Consider the following 22,155-nt stretch of genomic DNA (forward strand, 5'->3'; position numbering starts at 1 on the left):
CATTTCTGTACATGAATCAAGAGGAAGAGTTAAAAAGGGATCAATGTCCTACGATAGTTACAAAATAGAAGAAGAAAATCCCGTAGAGAATAGTGAAATAATAGAAATAGAGAATAGTGATAAAGTTGTACAGAACAAGTTACTTTACATTCAATTGTCACTAATAAATAACTTCTAACGTCTCTCACAGGAGGTTCATGTGCAGAGCGATTGCCCCAATACTAGATGAGTCATGTGACGTGGTAACTATGGCAACAAGGTGAATCTTCAGAGGGACCAATAAGAAGGTCTCGCGAGCGCCTCATATTTAATGGGGAGGCTCGTTCAGGAGAATGACATAATCCCGCGAGAACTGGACAGCGACGCAGAACGCGGAAGTGATTTAAATCACATGTCCCCGGGAGAAACTTAATTTCACCTTGCCAAAGCTCACACAGCGAAACGGCGGTTTTCTAATTTTCCATTTTAAAACCTTAGATCAGTGATCCCCAACCAGTAGCTTGTGAGTAACATGTTGCTCTCCAACCCCTTGGATGTTGCTCCCAGTGGCCTCAAAGCAGGTGATTATTTTTGAATTCCAGGCTTGGAGGCAAGTTTTGGTTGTATAAAAAACGGTTGTACTGCCAAACAGAGCCTCAATGTAGGTTGATAATCCACATAGGGGCTACTAAATGGCCAATCACAGCACTTATTTGGCACCCCAAGAACATTTTTCATGCTTGTGTTGCTCCCCAACTCCTTTGACTTCTGAATGTTGCTCACGGGTTAAAAAAGTTGGGGATCCCTGGATTAGATGGTCATTTAGTTTATTCATTTTTAAAGTGGAAAGCGCCTCACAAGCGATACTATAGAAGGGGCGGTTGAAATTCTTCTGACCTGCTGCTCAGCTCATATCTCCTTTTTTATTATTCCTAATGGTGGCCATAGACGCACAGATCCTCGATTCGTACGATTTTCGGACCGTGCGTGGTGAGCGCCGACTTCTTTCCTCTGGCGGAGATCGGTCGTTTGGTCGATCCGACAGGTTTGATTTTGACCCAACCGATCCCGCCCATTGCGCATCGTAATTGGATCGTTCAGCCATATGCCCGAACGTTCAGATTACCCCTGATATAGCCATGCTCGTTAATGGCGATGTTGCTAAACAAGCGGATCTTTGCGTCTATGGCCACCTTAATTCACTACATTGTCAGCGGCGTGATTTGTGCTTTTGTACAATACAATAGAGCTGCACCAGTTGAGGCACGACGTATAAATGTGAGACCTGCGACCCAGTTACGCCTCCTCCTGCATCTTGCTGGTGTGACTGGTGTGACTGGGACAATATTAGGCAGTAGGGGCGGCATTTAAGGAGCCGCCTCAGGTGGTGTCTTCATTAGAATCGGTGGTGCGTGTGGGAGTGCGGGTTCAGGTTTAATAAATTGGTTCCGTGCAGGACTCTAACATCAGCAAGTCTAACCTGCGGCCCTCCAGCACTATCCAATACTCAGAAACCACTGGACTTGCTGAGTTTAAATAAGTGAGCAGCTTCCTGCCATTTACAAGATAATATATTCCACATAATCCAACCACAATTCTTCTATTGAATATCTCCAGGCAGGGGTCACCTGAAACCCATCGGGCTGTGAATAGGATCCCCATAGTCCAATCAGAATGGTCCCAAGGACTGTTTCTGGAATGTGTCAGCTGATCTATTCACTACAAGTTGAAAATGAAAGGAAACATCAAGTTGGTTGCTATGGGAACTGCACCGTGTAGCACCTATGTTAGTAAATCAGTTATTATGTCCAATTGCAGCCAGTGGTTCCATTGCTCAGAGCTCTGCAGAAAAATCCTCACCCTCGTAAATGGAAAGACGGAACAGACCTCGATTTTTCATTCAGAAATCAAATTTTTGGTTTAATCTTAGAAGTTTTCATTCAATTCACATAAGCAAAAATACTGATAAATCCTCACAAACCAACACACATAGTTCACTGGTTATTCAGTGATGAGGCAAGAGAAGAACATGAGAAGAACATGAGAAGAACAAGAGAAGAACAAGAGAAGAACAAGAGAAGAACAAGAGAAGAACAAGAGAAGAACAAGAGAAGAACATGAGAAGAACATGGAAACCCTGGTCATACTGGGCCAACTGGAGCTGCTGGGAAGCTTCAGTCTCTCTGTGACAGGAGTGTGGGGAAAGGAGGAAGAATTCAAGTAAAAGTGGAAGTTGATTGGACAGGGTTTAGAGAAGAAGTTAAGCAGATATTTCCTTCCTACTAGTTCAGCCCAAACCAATTCTGGAAGAAGATGTTGAGATAATGAGTTGGACGCTGGTGATTCTGTTCTACCTCCCAAGCCCCGTGTCCCTCTATTCACAGACAGACCCTGACTCAATTGGGGCCTCTACCTTCCACATTATCTTCCAGCTCTTTGTATTCACCTGTCCCCTATATCAAGATCATTTTCTGCCACAGCTATTGGTTGTTTGACATATTCTAGAGAATCCCAAGCTTTGCTGCCTTCTCCCCATGCACCCCAAGTCTTCAGCTGCATCTTGTATGTCCCAACATGTACCCCCTGACTCCCTTCAGCAGCTGCTCACAAACCACCCCATGTACCCCATATCTTCATTTATTATCCTTTCACCCACAAATCTCCATGAACCCCCTATCTTAATTTTTTATCCTTTCACCCCAAATCTCCATGAACCCCATATCTTCATTGTTTATCCTTTAACAGTCAAACCTACATGTACCCAATAAGTTCAGCTAGGGTACCCTCTGAACCCCACCATCACTCACTATAAAGAGCTGGCATTTACTTTCTGTCCTTTCAAGCACTTTGTCTCTGTTTATCAACCCCCCCCCCCATAGCAGATAAACCAGGTCTGTCTGTCCCAAATCCTGAGGCAGCCGCTCATTGTATCTATTAACCCTCCCCCAGACAATATACATGTAGTCCAGTCATTTTGCATCGATCCCTTATGAATACTATTAAAAAGGAAAAAAAAAACACATTAATTAGCAAAGTCCTTGGGTCGTGTCATAGAAGAGGTATTTCTGCATTAGATCAATAATCTGATAATTTGGCATCATAGTAACAATCCATTTTGTATGGAAAACAACCCAATGTAGAAGACAATGCCCAGCCAAGTCGATGACTGACATTTTGTATTTCCATCCGCTTCCCAATACTAACTGCCAGTAGGAAGACAGGATTAGTGGGCAGTTTCCAGTTACTAGGCAACAGTGTTCTGTCCAATTGGGCGAAATGCACTGGTCCCAGAGATTGACACATGTCCCCGCTCCATGTCCTTCTGGGTCAGCTGGTACAGATACTGTTTATGGAAACAGACCCCGGGTCAACCAGGCCCAGTTCCTCCTGCTCATTGACACACAGTTGGTAGCCACAGCCTTTCCTGCGGCTCAGGGGGGCCACCCTCCCATCAGGTTTGGCACGTGGGGGCAGGAGGAAGCCGACACTCCCAGCAATAAGCATGTGCCAAATACTGTGGATGTAGAAATAGTTCTCCTCGGTCTCCACAAAGGCATAGAGAGCAATGGCAGAACTAGCAATGAGGGTCCCGGGGCAGAGGTAGAAGAGCCAGCGCTTCCATGTTGGGGGGTAACAATGGCGGCGCCGGATAGTCCGGAATGTCTGGTAAGTAAAACAAAAAGAGCAGAATGTTATCACTTTGTGGCCCAGAACCAATCACAAAGAGACATGTGGACTGGTATTAGCACAATTGAAGACAACAATCGTAGCAGGGGATGCAGGTACATATGGCCCTGGCCTAGCCACACGCCAGTAGTAAATCCCAGAAAAGAAAGTATTGCCAATACCTGTGTTTGCTTTCAACGGGGTGCTCCCACTTTTATTCAAGGTGCTTCCAGACACTTTACAATGGATCAGACGTTTCGGGACCACATGGCCCTTCCTCAGTGATACCCAACCATAGAGCGTGTACATATTTATAGACATTTCAACAGCGACCTCTTGTGGTGGTCGATACAAAATACTTTAAAATAATTAAATAACAGTGCAACAATGTTAAAAGCATCACAGTGTATCCATTTCACTTTCACAACCTGTTTCACAATGTGACAATCATTATAAATACATATGAATGGATTAAAATTACTAAACCAAGGTGGCTTTGGTATGTGCATTTCGAATGGAACTTCGGTGTTCATGGGCAACATTGGTCAGATCACAGACACAGTGTTGCGCAATTGAGATGGCAAGTGCTAGAAGAAGTCAGTCCCAGGCAAACTAATTCTGATAAAAAACTATTGCAGCGGGAATGTTTTTGGATATGGAAGCTGGGAACCTTAGCCCCCAAGGGGCTGAACGAGAGTTGGGGACTTAATTGTTTTCTTTAAGCCTACACCAAAGTGTTATTGATGTTAATGTGTCCGTGCCATTATTAATTTGTACATATTTTCTTACAGCATTAAAATAAGGAACATCTTCAATAAGAAGTGAGATGTATGCATCTTCCAGCTAATTGTACTATAGTCAGTGAGTAACAAATATCAGTATGTTTATCAAATTATGTTTTGTAAAGTGTAAATAGTGTTTTTTGTAAGCATGGAGTACATCACTCAGGTTGATTAATAATGGGTTAATGTTACCAATCGTTAAATAGAGAATAATAATTCACGATTCACATGATAAAGGAGTGTTTTAGTAATTTTAATCCATTCATATGTATTTATAATGATTGTCACATTGTGAAACAGGTTGTGAAAGTGAAATGGATACACTGTGATGCTTTTAACATTGTTGCACTGTTATTTAATTATTTTAAAGTATTTTGTATCGACCACCACAAGAGGTCGCTGTTGAAATGTCTATAAATATGTACACGCTCTATGGTTGGGTATCACTGAGGAAGGGCCATGCGGTCCCGAAACGTCTGATCCATTGTAAAGTGTCTGGAAGCACCTTGAATAAAAGTGGGAGCACCCCGTTGAAAGCAAACACAGGTATTGGCAATACTTTCTTTTCTGGTATTAGCACAAGCATCACTAGGGAACCCCCTTTTATACATCAACCACACCCCAAAAATTGCAGAACACCATCTATTTGTCACACTTCAATGGTCAGGAACCCTCCTGGAGCTTCTAAGCATGTGAGCAGACCAGCATGTCATGGGTCTCTATTGTGATGTCTCTCATTGGAGAGTGCAGTGTCCAAGGGACTAGAAAGTGGAGCTACAGGGTCGTGTTTAGAATTCTCCATAACTGGAGTGTTCACCAGACCAACCAGCTTTACTCATATCTGCACTGGGCACAAATACGCAGAAGATTTGTATGTTCTCTGCACACAGTCAGGTCTCACAGTACAGAGAAGAGTTCAGTGGTGGAACAGAGGGCCCCTGACTGACACTCCATATTCATTTATAGACGTCTGTTCAACAAATGGACTTACTCAAGGGTTCAGGGTGCTAAAAAGATTGTCATGTGCAGCCCAGTAAGTTGTTATAGTTATACAGGAGCAGTGGCTCTATGTTGTAGCTCCCACCCTTCCCAACTATAGTCAGGTGATCCCACTGGTGTCTAATAAAAGGGCAGCCAAGTTTGGGAGTTTTACTTTGAAAGCAGCAAGTGAGTTGCAGGTAAAACTTACTCCCTTTATAAAATGTATAATGAAGCAATAGAATTCTTTATGAATCAGATGCAATTTCAGAGTAGGACTGGCCAGACCAGGGGTTAGTGTGAGTGAATCAGTTGAGTGTGAGTGTAGGACTGGCCAGACCAGGGGTGTGAGTGAATCAGTTGAGAGTAGGACTGGCCAGACCAGGGGTGAGTGTGAGTGAATCAGTTGAGTGTGAGAGTAGGACTGGCCAGACCAGGGGTGAGTGTGAGTGAATCAGTTGAGAGTAGGACTGGCCAGACCAGGGGTGAGTGTGAGTGAATCAGTTGAGTGTGAGAGTAGGACTGGCCAGACCAGGGGTGAGTGTGAGTGAATCAGTTGAGAGTAGGACTGGCCAGATATGGGATGACTTTGACGTAGTTGTTCAGCTTAAATATATTGTAATATATGGACAAACAATCCCTGTTTTGTTTAAAGGATAAGGCAATTTTAGTAGCTTAAGGGGGTGGGTGGTTCACCTTTAAGTTAACTTTTAGTATGTTATAGAGTAGCCAGTTCTAAGTAACTCAATTGGTCTTCACTATTTATTTTCTATAGTTTTTAAATTATTTGCCTTCTTCTTCTTCTTCCAGCTATCAGTTGGGTGTCGCTGATGCCATCTGAAAAAACAAATGCTCTGAAAGGCTACACATTTATTGTTACTTTTTATTCCTCATATTTCTATTCAGGCCTCTCATATTCATATTCCAGTCTCTTATTCAAATCAGTGCATGGTTGCTAGGGGGATTTGGACCCTAGCAACCAGATGGCGGATATTACCAACTGAAGAGCTGCTGAATAAAAAGCTAAATAAGTCAAGAACCTTCGATAATAAAAAATGAAAACCAATTGCAAATTGTCTCAGAATATCCCTCTCTACATCATACTAACAGTTATCTTAAAGATGAACAAGCAAATGTCTCAATGTCCTTAATATTCTGATAATAGGTTGAGTGCAGAGGATGTTGTATTTGTCTGTATAAGTTGTATCAGTGGTACTAGTCACACAATACATGGCTCATTACTGGGAGACGCTGCTTGTGGGTTAGTGTGTGGACACTGCACAGGAGACTATAGATTTATACATCAATAATAAATGATAACTCAGTTCCATGTGACAAATCTCATAAAAAGAAATAAAAAATGGAGCCTAAAATGCTCATGTGGGGGATTTATCATATCTAACGGAGTGTGCAATATTCATTCAATATCTGCAATCATATGGGGGATTTATCATCTGGGCTTCACCAATTAGTTGTATTCTGATTCACTCACTAACTCTCTGCCAGTCTTACCCAGGCCACCGCCATGATGCCCACAGCAAACAAACTGGGCCCAAGAAGGTTCCACAGCCCATGTCGATCTAACTGAAGAGCCATGGAGAGAAGCATTGCACCCAGCAGGTACAGCACCTATAATGGGAGAGAGATACAGGAGAATTTTATATAGACCTTTCTGATAAAGCTTACTTACTCTTAGCCTTTCCTTCTCCTTTAAAGAAAGGGATTCATGAAGACCCACCCTATACAGCAGAGGTACTCCATTTTGTAACCCACCCCTAATCACTCCTGGTGTTGGACTGGTCCTGGTTACGTGTAATGTTCCTAAAGGAGCCCTAGTACTTATCTATTCCTCACACAGGACTGGGGTTATAGGCCATAGTCTCACTAATTACAGACCCTTATTTTCACTTCCCAACTTTGTTCCTGAGTGAGGTTTGTACCACTAGAGAACAACAATAAGGGGAGTATAATTATTATATGTGTAAAAAGTGGAGTGAAACATTTACGGTGATGTTGCTCAGAGCAATCAATCAGATCTTTGCTTTTTTTTCTAACTGTTGAAATTGATTGCTGATTGGTCGCTCTGGCCAACATTACCGGTATTGCTTCATTCTACTTTATACGGCAGAGACACACGCTCAGATTCGGGGTGATTAGTTGCCTGGCGACAAATCTACTCTTCTTCAGGGTATCTAATCTCCCCGAACTATAAACCAAGTGTAAATCACTGGTGGGATGGCACTCTGAGCGTTTCGCTTTCCAAAGTCGCCTGAAGTTGCCTCACTAGGCAACTTCGGACAACTTCTGAAAACAAAGCGCTCCGAGTGCCATCCCACTGGTGATTTAGATTTTAGCCGGCAGGGAGGCAGTTCAGGGAGAATAGAAGCTTGAAGAAGAGGCGATATGTCGCCGGGTGACTAATCTCCCTGAATATTCACATGTGTCTCTGCCCTTACACTGCAAATATAAATAGACCCCTAAATCACTTAGGGCAGAGACACACAGGCAGATTCAGGGAGATTAGTTGCCCAGTGACAAATCTCCCCGAATCTGCCCGTGTATCTATTCCCTTAGGGCAAAAGCAAACCAGGAGATTAATCACTAGTGTGAAATCTCTGCTTCTGGGGGCAACTAATCTCCTTTAATCTCCGGTAAAAGCTTTCCCATAGGCAATAATCTGAATCAGCATTCAGACTCCAAAAATAGCTTGAAGTTTCCTCGTGAGGCAACTTCGGAAAACGAAACACCGCGTGTGCCTTTTCCCCAGGTGATTTTCATTTTAGCTGGAAGAGGGCAGGGGGAAGGCAGTTCGGGGAGATTGTCGCCCCAAAGAAGAGGAGATTTGTCGCTGGGGCAACTAATCTCACCAAATCTGCTTGTGTGGCCAGACCCTTATTCTTACTCCACCAGGTATAAACACCAATGGCACCCGCTTTCCTGCATAGAGCCAGACACAAGTTGGCAGATCTTCCTGACCTGTTTGATGATTGGCTGGAGCCGGGCCATGCTGATAACCGTCACCCACACAGACATCAGGGAGCCGAGAAAGTCGCAGAACTGCAGCACATCGTATTCCATGATACAGAAGACAACGATTCCAGGTTGGTCACAGGCGTGATAGAACTGCACAGAAACATGAGAGGATGAGCCCCACTACCTGTATCACTGGCACAGGTACAATCTATTAACCAGTCACCTGCAGGATATGCCACTCTGTTATACAGGTGCCCAGTTTGGATTCTGCTGTTCGTCTGCAGGGGGTATTCCCTGTTCAATAGTGCTTCTAACCTGTGCCAGGACCAAGGGAAAAGGGTATATCTGGCCTGGATACATCACATTTTTAGAGACAGTTATAAAAAAAATTATTTTGTTCTCTTAGGAACTAGATAATTGTGACTTTACAAGTTGTCTCCCGAACACCCTATACAGTGGAACCTCAATTTTACAATCCCAGATTTTTAGTTTTCCTTCATTTCACATTCTTGTTTTGTGGTCCCACCTATATATTATGCATAACACATTTCTGGTCCCCTGAAAAACTTATACTGTAGATGTAATACAGGCCCCATGTCTCAGCTCATACTCTCCAAGTCTAACACAGTCACTTCAGTAGAAGCACCCGGTGAAAAAGAGCTGGAGGCAGCAGGAGGGCGGACATAATTTTGTTCTGTCCAACCACTACTACATACACTACATACACCGCAGCTGCCCTGCACAGATATGTGGGGATGTTACAGAAAAAATTGTATGACTGTATTTAACCTGTTCACCAATATTAATCCACTCTACCTAAACAGGGTGGCATAGATGTGTATTCCATTAAAGGAGGCAACAAATTGATATATTTATGTTTAGCAGCAACACTTACTGTAGAGAAGAACATGGTGAAGATGTAGACAGAGGCCTCGAGTAGATAGTGGCTGCTCAGAGCAATGAGGACGGGTGGAAGGAACATGAGGTTGCTCAGACACAGGAGTAATGTGGAGAGCAGTTGGAAGCCATAGGTGAATGCCTGAGTGTTATCTGTGCAACCCCAACCACTCCAGCCTACAAAAGAGCAGGGACATTCCACACGTGCACTTAATACACTACCCACAACCCCAAACACCAACATTAGGTACAATCCAAAGACTCACCGACTTATTAGCACATTCATTAATGGAACTGTTTATATGAACTGCTTATTATACAGAAGCATCAGCTGTTTCTATTGGGTTATATTTACTGAATGATATGAGTCTCTCCTACATGAACTTTCCAGCAGTGGGAATGACTGGTTATTATAGAGTCACATGTTTCTATTGGGATCTATTTACTGAATGATATGAGTCTCTCCTACATGAACTTTCCAACAGCGGGAATGACTGGTTATTATAGAGTCACGTGTTTCTATTGGGATCTATTTACTGAATGATACGAGTCTCCTACATGAACTTTCCATGAACATATACTGCAGCTGCTTATCAGTCCCACGGGGTCCCGTATAATCCCTGGACCCCCAGCAGTTGCAGTGCCTGTATTCTCTTTAGTCACAGCCGTGCATTACAATTATTGGTGGGTTTGTATAATAGTGGCTGTGGTTGAAAAAAATAGATCCAACAAGTTCAACTTTTTGACCCAGCAAACTCTACATACCTGCTAGTTGGCCATTTGTGTAACAAACAGAAGGGGTGTGGCCAAAAATGTTGAGTTTATAGGTGACCCCATAAAACCTTCTACATCTCCTTTATATCTTGTATCTCCTACACTATACATACATGTCACTGTGGGTATATATATATATATATATATATATCCACAGTGACATGTATGGTGTACGAGGTATCTCACCCATGCAGTGCACTTTTATCATTGTCTTCACCTTTGCTTGCTTCTCCACTACATCTGATTGCTTGTATCATGTAGACATGGATTTACTACACAGAGATTAGTCACTTACCAGCTCTGCATTCACAGGCCGCATACAGGTAGTTGCTGGTTCGGAGGAGTTTACATTGTCCATACGTCCCACACTCATTGATACATGGAGACAAGAAAGTGCGCAGGTTTAACTCGGCACTGATGTTACTGCATGGCCGCCACCTGATACAAGAACAAAGGCATCACACGTATGACATGTAGAGCAGCGAGCTTACCTGACCAGTGAGGATATGTCACAAGTACAAAATGCCATTGGCTGTGTGTGTAGATGGGTGCAAAGCAGTAACATAGGATGAAATGTATGTAACAGGCCTCACCCATGTTCAGAGGCACATAGAGAGCGCAGGCTGAGGTACCATGTGCCTGTTTGTGGGTATGGGATTCTCAGCCGACTGACTGGATCTGCCATATTCACTGAGACGGAGAAGCCAGACAGAGATTCTGTGCAGAGCATTAGAAAGAGCCCCAAGGAAAGGAATGGAAAATACAGTTACTGATAGAGAGAAGCACCTGCCAGTGGGTCGGATGGACTGGCACAACAAGCAGGTGGGAGAGAAATGCCAGAATGACATGCCCACAGGGGAGAGAAAGACTGGCACAGTTACCAGTACCAAGCCAACATGCACATGGGAGGTAGGGAAGCACCAGCCCAACATGAAGGCAGGAAGGAAAATGGTACCAACACAATGTGTATGTGGGAGGGAGGGAAACACCAATACAAAGTGCAGGTGGGAGCGAAGGAAACACCAATACAAAGTGCAGGTGGGAGAGAAATACCAATACAAATGGGAGGTGTGAGGGAGGGAAACACCAATACAAAGTGCAGGTGGAAGGGAAGGAAACACTAATACAAAGTGCAGGTGGGAGGGAGGTAAATACCAATACAAAGAACAGAGGGGAGAGAAGGAGATACCAATACAAAGTGCAGGTGGGAGAGAAATACCAATACAAATGGGAGGTGTGAGGGAGGGAAACACCAATACAAAGTGCAGGTGTGAGGGAAGGAAACACTAATACAAAGTGCAGGTGGGAGGGAGGTAAATACCAATACAAAGAACAGATGGGAGAGAAGGAGATACCAATACAAAGTGCAGATGGAAGGGAAGGAAATAGAACCCCAATCCAGCACTTTCCCCTTGACTTACCTGTCTGGCAGCTGATAGTTGCATTATCCCCAGAGATCAGAGGAACCCCATGATTCAAACAGCCAAACACTGTCAGATTTTCCCCCTGGATTGAGGACTGAGAAAGAGACAGAAGACAGAGTGAGGGGCAATTCCCCGGGGCACATATACAAAGTCCAGGATAAACAGAAACATTATGTAACTGACTGGCCACTGATGAATGATATTGACAGGATCCAGGTTGTTTCAGGAATATCCTTAGCAACACTACTGTAAAGCAGCACCCATCAGTTACCCATGTACGCCAGTGGCACCTGTTCAACCTGGGTGCTGCAGAAGTGATGCCGGCATTGGGGACATAGTAATTAACTGATAGGCTGGAGTACTGATGATAACACTGTCCTAGCCCATTGGGTCATTGTCCTGATTCCAATCCCGCTAGAATTACTTCAGGACCTTGAATTATAGAATTATAGCCTTATTATATTGGAGTGTAAGTTCTATTGAACAGGGCCCTCTATCATTTGTATCAGTTATCAGTTGTATTTTTATATGTAATCTGTATGTTCAATCTATTTGTACAATGTAAGTGTACAGCGCTGTACACATACATTCACTGATGGATCTCCCGCTAACTGTCCACTCATTCACAGCACTACCTACCCATTTAACCACTAATGCCACTAACTACCAACCCACTCACTTCACTAAATACCCATTTAATCACGAATGCTACCAACTGCCCACCCACTCAGAACACTACCTACCCACATACTCACTAATGCAACTAACTGCCCACCCACTCAGAACACTACCTACCCACATACTCACTAATGCAACTAACTGCCCACCCACATGCTCAATAATGCCACTAACTGCCCAACCACTCACAGAACTAACTACTCGCTTCTTAATAGTGCTAACTGCCTACTCATTCACAGCTCTGACTTTCCACTAACTTCCAGGACTAGCTGCCCATTCCTTCACATCACTAACTGCCCACTTACAGTGCCTACTACTCACTTACTAACAGCAGTAAATGCACATTCACAATAACTACCTACTCACAGCACTAACTGGACCCCCATTCCAAGTGCCCCCCATATTCCTCACTTACTGTGTTTAGTCGGAGCTCCAGATTCAGGACTCCCCCACTGTCCAGCACAGGCAGGAGATTAATGCTGAACACTGCTGGTCGGTCTGGGGGAACTAACACATTGGGGCCAAAGAATATGTAAAAGTGGACAGAAAAGGTGTCAAGTTCATTTCTCAGTGTGGGTCGGATTGGCCAGCAGGAGGGCAGGAGGGAAGTGGCATCAGCCCAGGACACATTGCTAGCCAACAGAGAGACTCCTGGGGAGGGAAGACCTTCCAGTGATGCCAGACCACCAGCAGTGCCAAAGGACTGGGGCATGTTCAGAGAGGAGCTGGGACCAGTAGAGCGACTGAGTCCAGGGCGGGAACAGTCTGAGAGAATGACATGAGAAATTAGAGACAGCAAGAACCCCTGGCACAGCTAATATACCACATGGACACAACTGGCCTCCTGGCTAGATCAGCCCTATATACATCTGACTGGCACAACATTGCCAATGCATACCCTGTATACACATCTATCTATCTATCTATCTATCTATATATATATATATATATATATATATATATAACAAATCTGGCACAGGTTACTTATATCATGGATGCTTCATAGATGATTCAGTGCACCCGGCTATTTCTGTTTATAAATATTCCACAACAGACAGAAGTGGTACCTTGGTGCTGCACCAGTTAAGTACCAACAATTTAATGGGACTCACCATGCAGATGTGCCGTGAGCTGGAAGTAGATGGCAGTGCCCGGGACTCCACTTCTCTCCACCAAAATATAATACCAGTGCTGCCAGAGGGGCAGAGGCATCAGCAATTGGCAAGCGGAGGGTACGGGGCAGTCCTGGCTGGAAGAGTTGTGCAGAGGGGGGGCTTTGGCACGAAGTCTTAGCAGAAGGGGGCACATTTCTCCTACGTGTGTCCCAGTCCGACAGCCCAGGAGGCGGATTCTCAGCCCAGAGGTGAACTGAGGTACAAATACCCTAAGGCAAGAAGCAGGGGATGAGAGTGATAGAGACATACATGAGTGAGAGAGACAGGCAGGGAATGAGACATCCACCAACAGGAGTTAGAGTGAGTTAGAGTGCAAGAGATCATTAAGATAACGAGAGAAAACCTTAGTAGGAGACAAGTAATGAGAATAAGAGACAGTGAGTGAGTTCAGTTCATCACCTACTTGTACAGTGCCGAGCGATTGTGCGCCGGAAGCATCTGCTCAGTGACATATCCAGGGTACAGCACCGGCACCCCGACTGCTCTCTGCACAATAAGCTGCGGCTGGAACAGATACTGACACTCATCATGTAACCCCTGAAATACACACACGGGGGGTCTTCGTTACACTTGATTGGTTACAAATAGAAGTCACTGGGCCCCACAGAAATTTTTTTTTTAAAGATCCAAAGTATACCAATCTGGCCCCACTGTCCCTCTATACTCCTGCACCCCCAAACCTTGGGATAATGATCTGTATCTCACACATATATTGATATTGTACATCAGTCAGGAGCCCCACTGTCCCTCTATACTCCTGCACCCCCAAACCTTGGGGATAATGATCTGTATCTCACACATATATTGATATTGTACATCAGTCAGGAACCCCACTGTCCCCTCTATACTCCTGCACCCCCAAACCTTGGGATAATGATCTGTATCTCACACATATATTGATATTGTACATCAGTCAGGAACCCCACTGTCTCTCTATACTCCTGCACCCCCAAACCTTGGGATAATGATCTGTATCTCACACATATATTGATATTGTACATCAGTCAGGAACCCCACTGTCCCCTCTATACTTCTGTACCCCCAAACCTTGGGGATAATGATCTGTATCTCACACATATATTGATATTGTACATCAGTCAGGAACCCCACTGTCCCTCTATACTCCTGCACCCCCAAACCTTGGGATAATGATCTGTATCTCACACATATATTGATATTGTACATCAGCCAGGAACCCCACTGTCCCTCTATACTCCTGCACCCCCAAACCTTGGGATAATGATCTGTATCTCACACATATATTGATATTGTACATCAGTCAGAAACCCCACTGTCCCTCTATACTCCTGCACCCCCAAACCTTGGGATAATGATCTGTATCTCACACATATATTGATATTGTACATCAGTCATGAACCCCACTGTCCCTCTATACTCCTGCACCCCCAAACCTTGGGATAATGATCTGTATCTCACACATATATTGATATTGTACATCAGTCAGAAACCCCACTGTCCCTCTATACTCCTGCACCCCCAAACCTTGGGATAATGATCTGTATCTCACACATATATTGATATTGTACATCAGTCAGGAACCCCACTGTCCCCCTATACTCCTGCACCCCCAAACCTTGGGATAATGATCTGTATCTCACACATCTGATCTGTATATTGATATTGTACATCAGTCAGGAACCCCACTGTCCCTCTATACTCCTGCACCCCCAAACCTTATGGATAATGATCTGTATCTCACACATATATTGATATTGTACATCAGTCAGGAACCCCACTGTCCCCCTATACTCCTGCACCGCCAAACCTTGGGATAATGATCTGTATCTCACACATCTGATCTGTATATTTATTTTGTACATCAGTCAGGAACCCCACTGTCCCTCTATACTCCTGCACCCCCAAACCTTATGGATAATGATCTGTATCTCACACATATATTGATATTGTACATCAGTCAGGAACCCCACTGTCCCTCTATACTCCTGCACCCCCAAACCTTGGGATAATGATCTGTATGTCACACATATATTGATATTGTACATCAGTCAGGAACCCCACTGTCCCTCTATACTCCTGCACCCCCAAACCTTGGGATAATGATCTGTATCTCACACATATATTGATATTGTACATCAGTCAGGAACCCCACTGTCCCTCTATACTCCTGTACCCCCAAACCTTGGGATAATGATCTGTATCTCACACATCTGATCTGTATATTGATATTGTACATCAGTCAGGAACCCCACTGTCCCTCTATACTCCTGCACCCCCAAACCTTGGGATAATGATCTGTATCTCACACATATATTGATATTGTACATCAGTCAGGAGCCCCACTGTCTCTCTATACTTCTGTACCCCCAAACCTTGGGGATAATGATCTGTATCTCACACATATATTGATAATGTACATCAGTCATGAACCCCACTGTCCCTCTATACTCCTGCACCCCCAAACCTTGGGATAATGATCTGTATCTCACACATATATTGATATTGTACATCAGCCAGGAACCCCACTGTCCCTCTATACTCCTGCACCCCCAAACCTTGGGATAATGATCTGTATCTCACACATATATTGATATTGTACATCAGTCAGGAACCCCACTGTCCCCTCTATACTCCTGCACCCCCAAACCTTGGGATAATGATCTGTATGTCACACATATATTGATATTGTACATCAGTCAGGAACCCCACTGTCCCTCTATACTCCTGCACCCCCAAACCTTGGGATAATGATCTGTATGTCACACATATATTGATATTGTACATCAGTCAGGAACCCCACTGTCCCTCTATACTCCTGCACCCCCAAACCTTGGGATAATGATCTGTATCTCACACATATATTGATATTGTACATCAGTCAGGAACCCCACTGTCCCTCTATACTCCTGCACCCCCAAACCTTGGGATAATGATCTGTATCTCACACATATATTGATATTGTACATCAGTCAGGAACCCCACTGTCCCTCTATACTCCTGCACCCCCAAACCTTGGGATAATGATCTGTATCTCACACATATATTGATATTGTACATCAGTCAGGAACCCCACTGTCCCTCTATACTCCTGCACCCCCAAACCTTGGGATAATGATCTGTATCTCACACATATACTGTATTGATATTGTACATCAGTCAGGAACCTCGCTGTCCCTCTATACTCCTGCACCCCCAAACCTTGAGATAATGATCTGTATCTCACACATATATTGATATTGTACATCAGTCAGGAACCCCACTGTCCCTCTATACTCCTGCACCCCCAAACCTTGGCAATAATGATCTGTATCTCACACATATATTGAAATTGTACATCAGTCAGGAACCCACTGTCCCCTCTATACTCCTGCACCCCCAAACCTTGGGGATAATGATCTGTATCTCACACATATATTGATATTGTACATCAGTCAGGAACCCCATTGTCCCCTCTATACTCCTGTACCCCCAAACCTTAGGATAATGATCTGTATCTCACACATATATTGATATTGTACATCAGTCAGGAACCCCACTGTCCCCTCTATACTCCTGCACCCCCAAACCTTAGGATAATGATCTGTTTCTCACACATATATTGATATTGTACATCAGTCAGGAACCCCACTGGCCCCTCTATACTCCTACACCCCCAAACCTTGGGATAATGATCTGTATCTCACACATATATTGATATTGTACATCAGTCAGGAACCCCACTGGCCCCTCTATACTGCTAGGCCCCAAGCAGCTGCTGGGTTTGCTATCTCTAGTGTTACTTCCAAAATTTGGTGCAAATTATCTGTTAATTATGGGATAAGGCTGACTAATTGATTCCTATAAGTAGCAAGTTGTGTATCTGGGCAGGGCACATCTGCAGCTATTCATTCTCTTTAATGCCCACCCTCTGGGTCGGAGTTTATATGTTTCTCCAGCACCCTTCCCCACTGCACCCAACAGATAATTTAAAAATGAGAGTCAAACATTGGGGAAATATCGAAGACTCCACTGGGTGCCACATCATTAGCAGGCTACACACATACTAATACCATAGCAAATGATCCAATGAGCAGATGATCATTACCGTTATCTTTGTACCTTGGATATCGGTCAGTTCAGTTAATGGGGCAGCTTTCAGCAATGAGAACATTGGTGTGTAAAACTGAATATGACAATACAATGATCCTTTTGTTTTCACCTTCACATCTGCTGGAGATTCTGGTTTACATTTACGCGACTAATTAAATGTGAGAATGAGTCAGAACAAGGACCCCTCCATTGACTGAACAAGTGTGAGGAGGAAATTCATTCAGCCAATCATTTTTTATTCTTTAAGGGATGCTGAGGACTGCAGTTTATATCCCGTCCCTGCCCATAGTGGTACCTTGATAGTGATCTTCCCATCATCCTTAGGCAGGTGAGCCGCTAGGAACCAATCACCAGGGAGTGGACTTGTGACATTGAACACCCCAGTGGTCCGGTTTGGTAGGGCCCACGTCAAAGTGAGGGTGAATGTTCCAGGAACAGCTGTATCTCGGGGGAAATGAGCACCCAAGGGATTGATAACTGGGGGAGCCCCCGATCGGAAATACCTGCAGAGACAAACCAGGAAATTTCATTGGGTGAGAGAACGTTACTGATTATTATTCTTATTTAAGGCAAGGTTATAAGGTTAAGGCAAGGTTTAAGGTTATATGAAATATATGTATGAGTCCAGCCTTGATACCTCAGTTGATCCCTAAGCTAAAACTATTCAGAAAATGAACTATGGCTCAGGTACTTACACAGTGATAGTGCGGTCAGGGCAGTGGTCTCCGAAGGTGCCCCCTTGTTCCTTAAAGGTTATGAGGTTCCACACGGCAATCACTGTGTCTTCTGGGACGTGGAAATGGAAAAGCTCCACGCTGCCCACTGAGCGGAAGGGATTCAGCTTCCGGGGGGTGCGAGTGAAGTAATCGGTGACAAAGAGACCGTCTGTAGGGAGAAGAAAATACAGAAAGAGACCGTCTGTAGAGAGAAGAAAATACAGAAAGAGACCGTCTGTAGGGAGAAGAAAATACAGAAAGAGACCGTCTGTAGGGAGAAGAAAATACAGAAAGAGACCGTCTGTAGAGAGAAGAAAATACAGAAAGAGACCGTCTGTAGGGAGAAGGAAAGACAGAAAGAGACCGTCTGTAGGGAGAAGTGTAGTAATATATGATAAGATCTAGCATTTTTCCAATGACAGCTGTACACACATTTCACACATGTAGGAATTCCTGCTTGCTTCAAAGGATTATAATTAACCCCCAGGTATTTGCCTCCCTCAAAGGAGGACATCCTGTCTTGTAATAAAATGTAGATAAGAAATAGGTGGGACACATTCCAAGAGACCATCTTGAGAGGGTCTTTTACATTTCAAAGAGGAACTGTTTGTACAGTTGTTGTTGGTAAAAGGGACATCTAAAGAAATTAGCTGGTTTTCCTGTTTAACTTGTCATCAGCCAATCAGAACCATTCTCCATTTGGGTCAATGGCCTAGAAACAATATAACAATGGAGTTGGTTTTTGGTTGAGAGAGAGATTGGGAAGGAGAGGAGAAGAGATTAGGAAGCAGAGAGAGAGAAGGAAGGAAGTATAACCTGTGGGCACATTTTGAAAGATCTCTGTATCATTTGCTGTCTCTGGGCTGGATAATCTGAATAAATCGTTTCATCTCTGGGAACCTTGGTTGCATCTTTTACCTGGCTGTGGTAAATTGCGGACTCTACATTTCTCTTATACACTATACGGATAATATTGTGGAATACACAACAAGAAGGAAAGACAGAAAGAGACCGTCTGTAGGGAGAAGGAAAGACAGAAAGAGACTGTCTGTAGAGAGAAGAAAATACAGAAAGAGACTGTCTGTAGAGAGAAGAAAATACATAAAGAGACCGTCTGTAGAGAGAAGAAAATACAGAAAGAGACCGTCTGTAGAGAGAAGAAAATACAGAAAGAGACCGTCTGTAGAGAGAAGAAAATACAGAAAGAGACCGTCTGTAGAGAGAAGAAAATACAGAAAGAGACCGTCTGTAGGGAGAAGAAAATACTGGGGTCCCCACATGCAGAACATACTGGATATAGACTCAGTGTGGTCCTGAACATCTGCACGTTATACTTGCAGTGCTAGTGGCCTCCGTGGGAAGCTATAGCTGATACCAGAGGAGACCAGGAGAAATGTGCAGGGCTCAGTGTTGCTAAGAAACATGATACCCACCAACCACAGCTCTTTCTGCCTCTATTATTGTGTGTGATTTAACAAGGAGGCCCAGTCAGTGGAGCTGGTTAGACTCCTGCTGGTGCATCTCTTTCACTGCAGTTTACTGGGAACCCCTATAAGGTTTATTGAGTGGAACATTCCATTGTTTTGGTGCCATTTGTAAAATAATCCAGTGAGGATCAGCAGCGTCCCTATAAGTCACGTATGAGTCACGTACGAGTCACTTACAAGTCACTCACAAGTCACGTATATGTCACGCATAAGCCACGGATAAACCATGTATATGTCATGTATAAGCCATGTATAAATTCCGTATATGCCGCGTATGAGTCACGTATATGTCATGTATAAGTCATGTATAAGTCAATATAACCAGGAGAACATGAGGCACAGCTGTACATGAGAAATGGGATAACGTGTATGTATATGTCAGGTATAAGTCACGTATAAGTCATGTATAAGGAATGTATAAGGAACGTAAAAGTCACGTATAATTCACGTAAAAGGCACTTACAAGTCACGTATATGTCACGCACAAGCCACGGTTAAACCATGTATATGTCACGCATAAGCCACGTATATGGCAAGTATAAGCCACGTATAAATTGCGTATATGCTGCGTATAAGTCATGTATAAGTCATGTATGTACCATGTATGTGCCGCGTATAAGTCACGTATAACTCATGTATAAGTCAATATAACCAGGAGAACATGAGGCACAGCTTCATATGAGAAATGGGATAACGTGTATGTATAAGTACCCACATTTCGTCCGGTGGAGATCGGTCGTTTGGTTGATCGGACAGGTTTGATTTTGGCCTGACCAATCCCGCTGGAGCCCATTTTGCTCTCATTGTAATCTAATTGTTCACCTGTAGGGCCGAACGTTCAGATTGCCCCTGATATAGCCCTGCCCGTTAGTGACATATCAGGGAAAGATCGGCTCGTTTGGCGATGTCGCCAAACTAGCGGATCTTTTCATCTATGGCCACCTTAAGTCACGGAAAAGACACGTATAATTCACGTAAGAGGCACGTATAATTCATGAATAAGCCGTCTATAAGTCATGTATATGAAATGACGTATAATTCATGTAAGAGGCACATATAAGTCACGTAGAAATCAATATAAGCAGGAGAACAAGAGACACAGCTGTAAGAGATGAGAAATGGGAGAAGATCCCAAAGCTCAGACTTGTGCTGAATGGAAACCTCTCAGTGACCAATAAGAACAGAATGAGCCTCAGGGAACCACAATGTTTTCTCTTCATGGAGCTCCCAGAGGAATTGTGGGTATTACAATAAGACATATATATATATATACATAGACATATCTAGTCACACACATATATATATATATATCTAGTGAGAGAGAGGGGAGGCTGGGGGAGGGGAGAGTTCAGTACCACAGAGGAAAGGACAGCTCCTCAGCCCACACTCACCAGTCAGACAGCCGCACAGCAGCACCAACACTTGTCTCAGGTACCCGGAGCCTCCTCCTCCCCGCCGGACCGGCCTCATCCCTGCACAATGGCACAGTCCCCGCCACTTCCTGCCTCTTTCCTACCGCTGCCCTTAACCGAGCGGCTCCCATTGGCGGGGGGAGAGACGGTAAGGGAACGCCGGCAGGGGATTGGCTGAGCTCGCTGTCAATCACAGGGAACTGTCAGCTGATACCGCTGCCTCAGGTATGGATGAGTAGCCTGGGACACAAACAGTCCCTTGCCCGGGGCATGCTGGGAAATGGCTGATCGATCTGCGCGCAAGGCATGCTGGGACATCAGGGCCCTTCCATTCAGTGGAAGTGGAGAGAATCACTATTGTGTCTATAAGATACAACTCCAATCACATATGTCTGACTGGTCTGGGACTCTCACATCAGGGGACATTGGGGCTGAACTGCAGAATAATGAGAATAATGTCCCACTGGAGACTTCTCTCATCTCATTGGGACTCACACATGGGACAGACTTTACTAATGGCAATAAATCAGACACACAGGACAAAACTGTTTCCATATAAACAGTATAATATATATATATTTATATCATAATGACAGGAGCACAGCCCTTGATTCAGATGAATGAAGCAAAATAGAGACGTTAATTATGTTAAATCCACTTACTGTATCTCTATATATATATATGTGTGTGTGTGTGTCTGTATCTGTATATATATATATATATATACAAATACAAGATTCCTCTGCAGAGGACTCTTGTATTTGTCTATATGTATTTTGTGGTCACAGCCTCATTGCACCCCCGCCTAATGTTTTTAAAAACTAGTGGTGAGCACAACTTTCCCTTGTTTGTTTTATATATATATTATATATATATATATATATATATATATATATATATATATGCATGTATCCATGTGTGTATATATATACACATATGTGTGTGTGCAGCAGGATTATAGATTTAGTCTCAAATAGAGAATCCAAACACCATGACATGGATTTCATTAACTCTCCCCAGGGGATGATAAAATCACTTGCACAAAGAAATGTCCCCCCGTCACATATAGAGATGAAGAGGTTGTTTCCTTGATCGTTAATGGGTCACAAGAGAGATTCTATATGACAAACTGGGGGCCAAACCAAA

General features: G+C 43.8%; 1 protein-coding gene across 1 annotated transcript; it reads right to left on the reverse strand.

The window, feature by feature from the left end:
* Positions 1–1,871: 1,871 nt before the first annotated feature.
* LOC108719186 (transmembrane protein 8B) lies at positions 1,872–21,247 on the reverse strand. The gene is made up of 13 exons (XM_018267868.2): positions 20,989–21,247; positions 18,090–18,279; positions 17,690–17,897; positions 13,730–13,863; positions 13,264–13,535; positions 12,567–12,916; positions 11,471–11,567; positions 10,643–10,766; positions 10,345–10,487; positions 9,274–9,452; positions 8,382–8,528; positions 6,918–7,034; positions 1,872–3,642 (listed from the first exon to the last, which is right to left on the reverse strand). Exons 1-13 carry the CDS (start codon positions 21,065–21,067, stop codon positions 3,307–3,309), a joined length of 2,376 nt encoding a protein of 791 aa, XP_018123357.1. The 5' UTR covers positions 21,068–21,247; the 3' UTR covers positions 1,872–3,306.
* Positions 21,248–22,155: the final 908 nt, after the last annotated feature.

Source organism: Xenopus laevis, chromosome 1L, assembly GCF_017654675.1.
Source record: "Xenopus laevis strain J_2021 chromosome 1L, Xenopus_laevis_v10.1, whole genome shotgun sequence".
NCBI classification, from domain to species: Eukaryota; Metazoa; Chordata; class Amphibia; order Anura; family Pipidae; genus Xenopus; species Xenopus laevis.

Bases quoted from the DNA above. Each gene is read 5' to 3' on its own strand.
- LOC108719186 (XM_018267868.2), bottom strand. From the start codon at position 21,067: ATGAGGCCGGTCCGGCGGGGAGGAGGAGGCTCCGGGTACCTGAGACAA. The intron at 17,898-18,089 runs GTAAGTACCTGA...TTGTCTCTGCAG, and splicing joins CCTGACCGCACTATCACTGT to GTATTTCCGATCGGGGGCTC. The intron at 12,917-13,263 runs GTGAGTCCCATT...TCATTCTCTCAG, and splicing joins GCTCACGGCACATCTGCATG to ACTGTTCCCGCCCTGGACTC.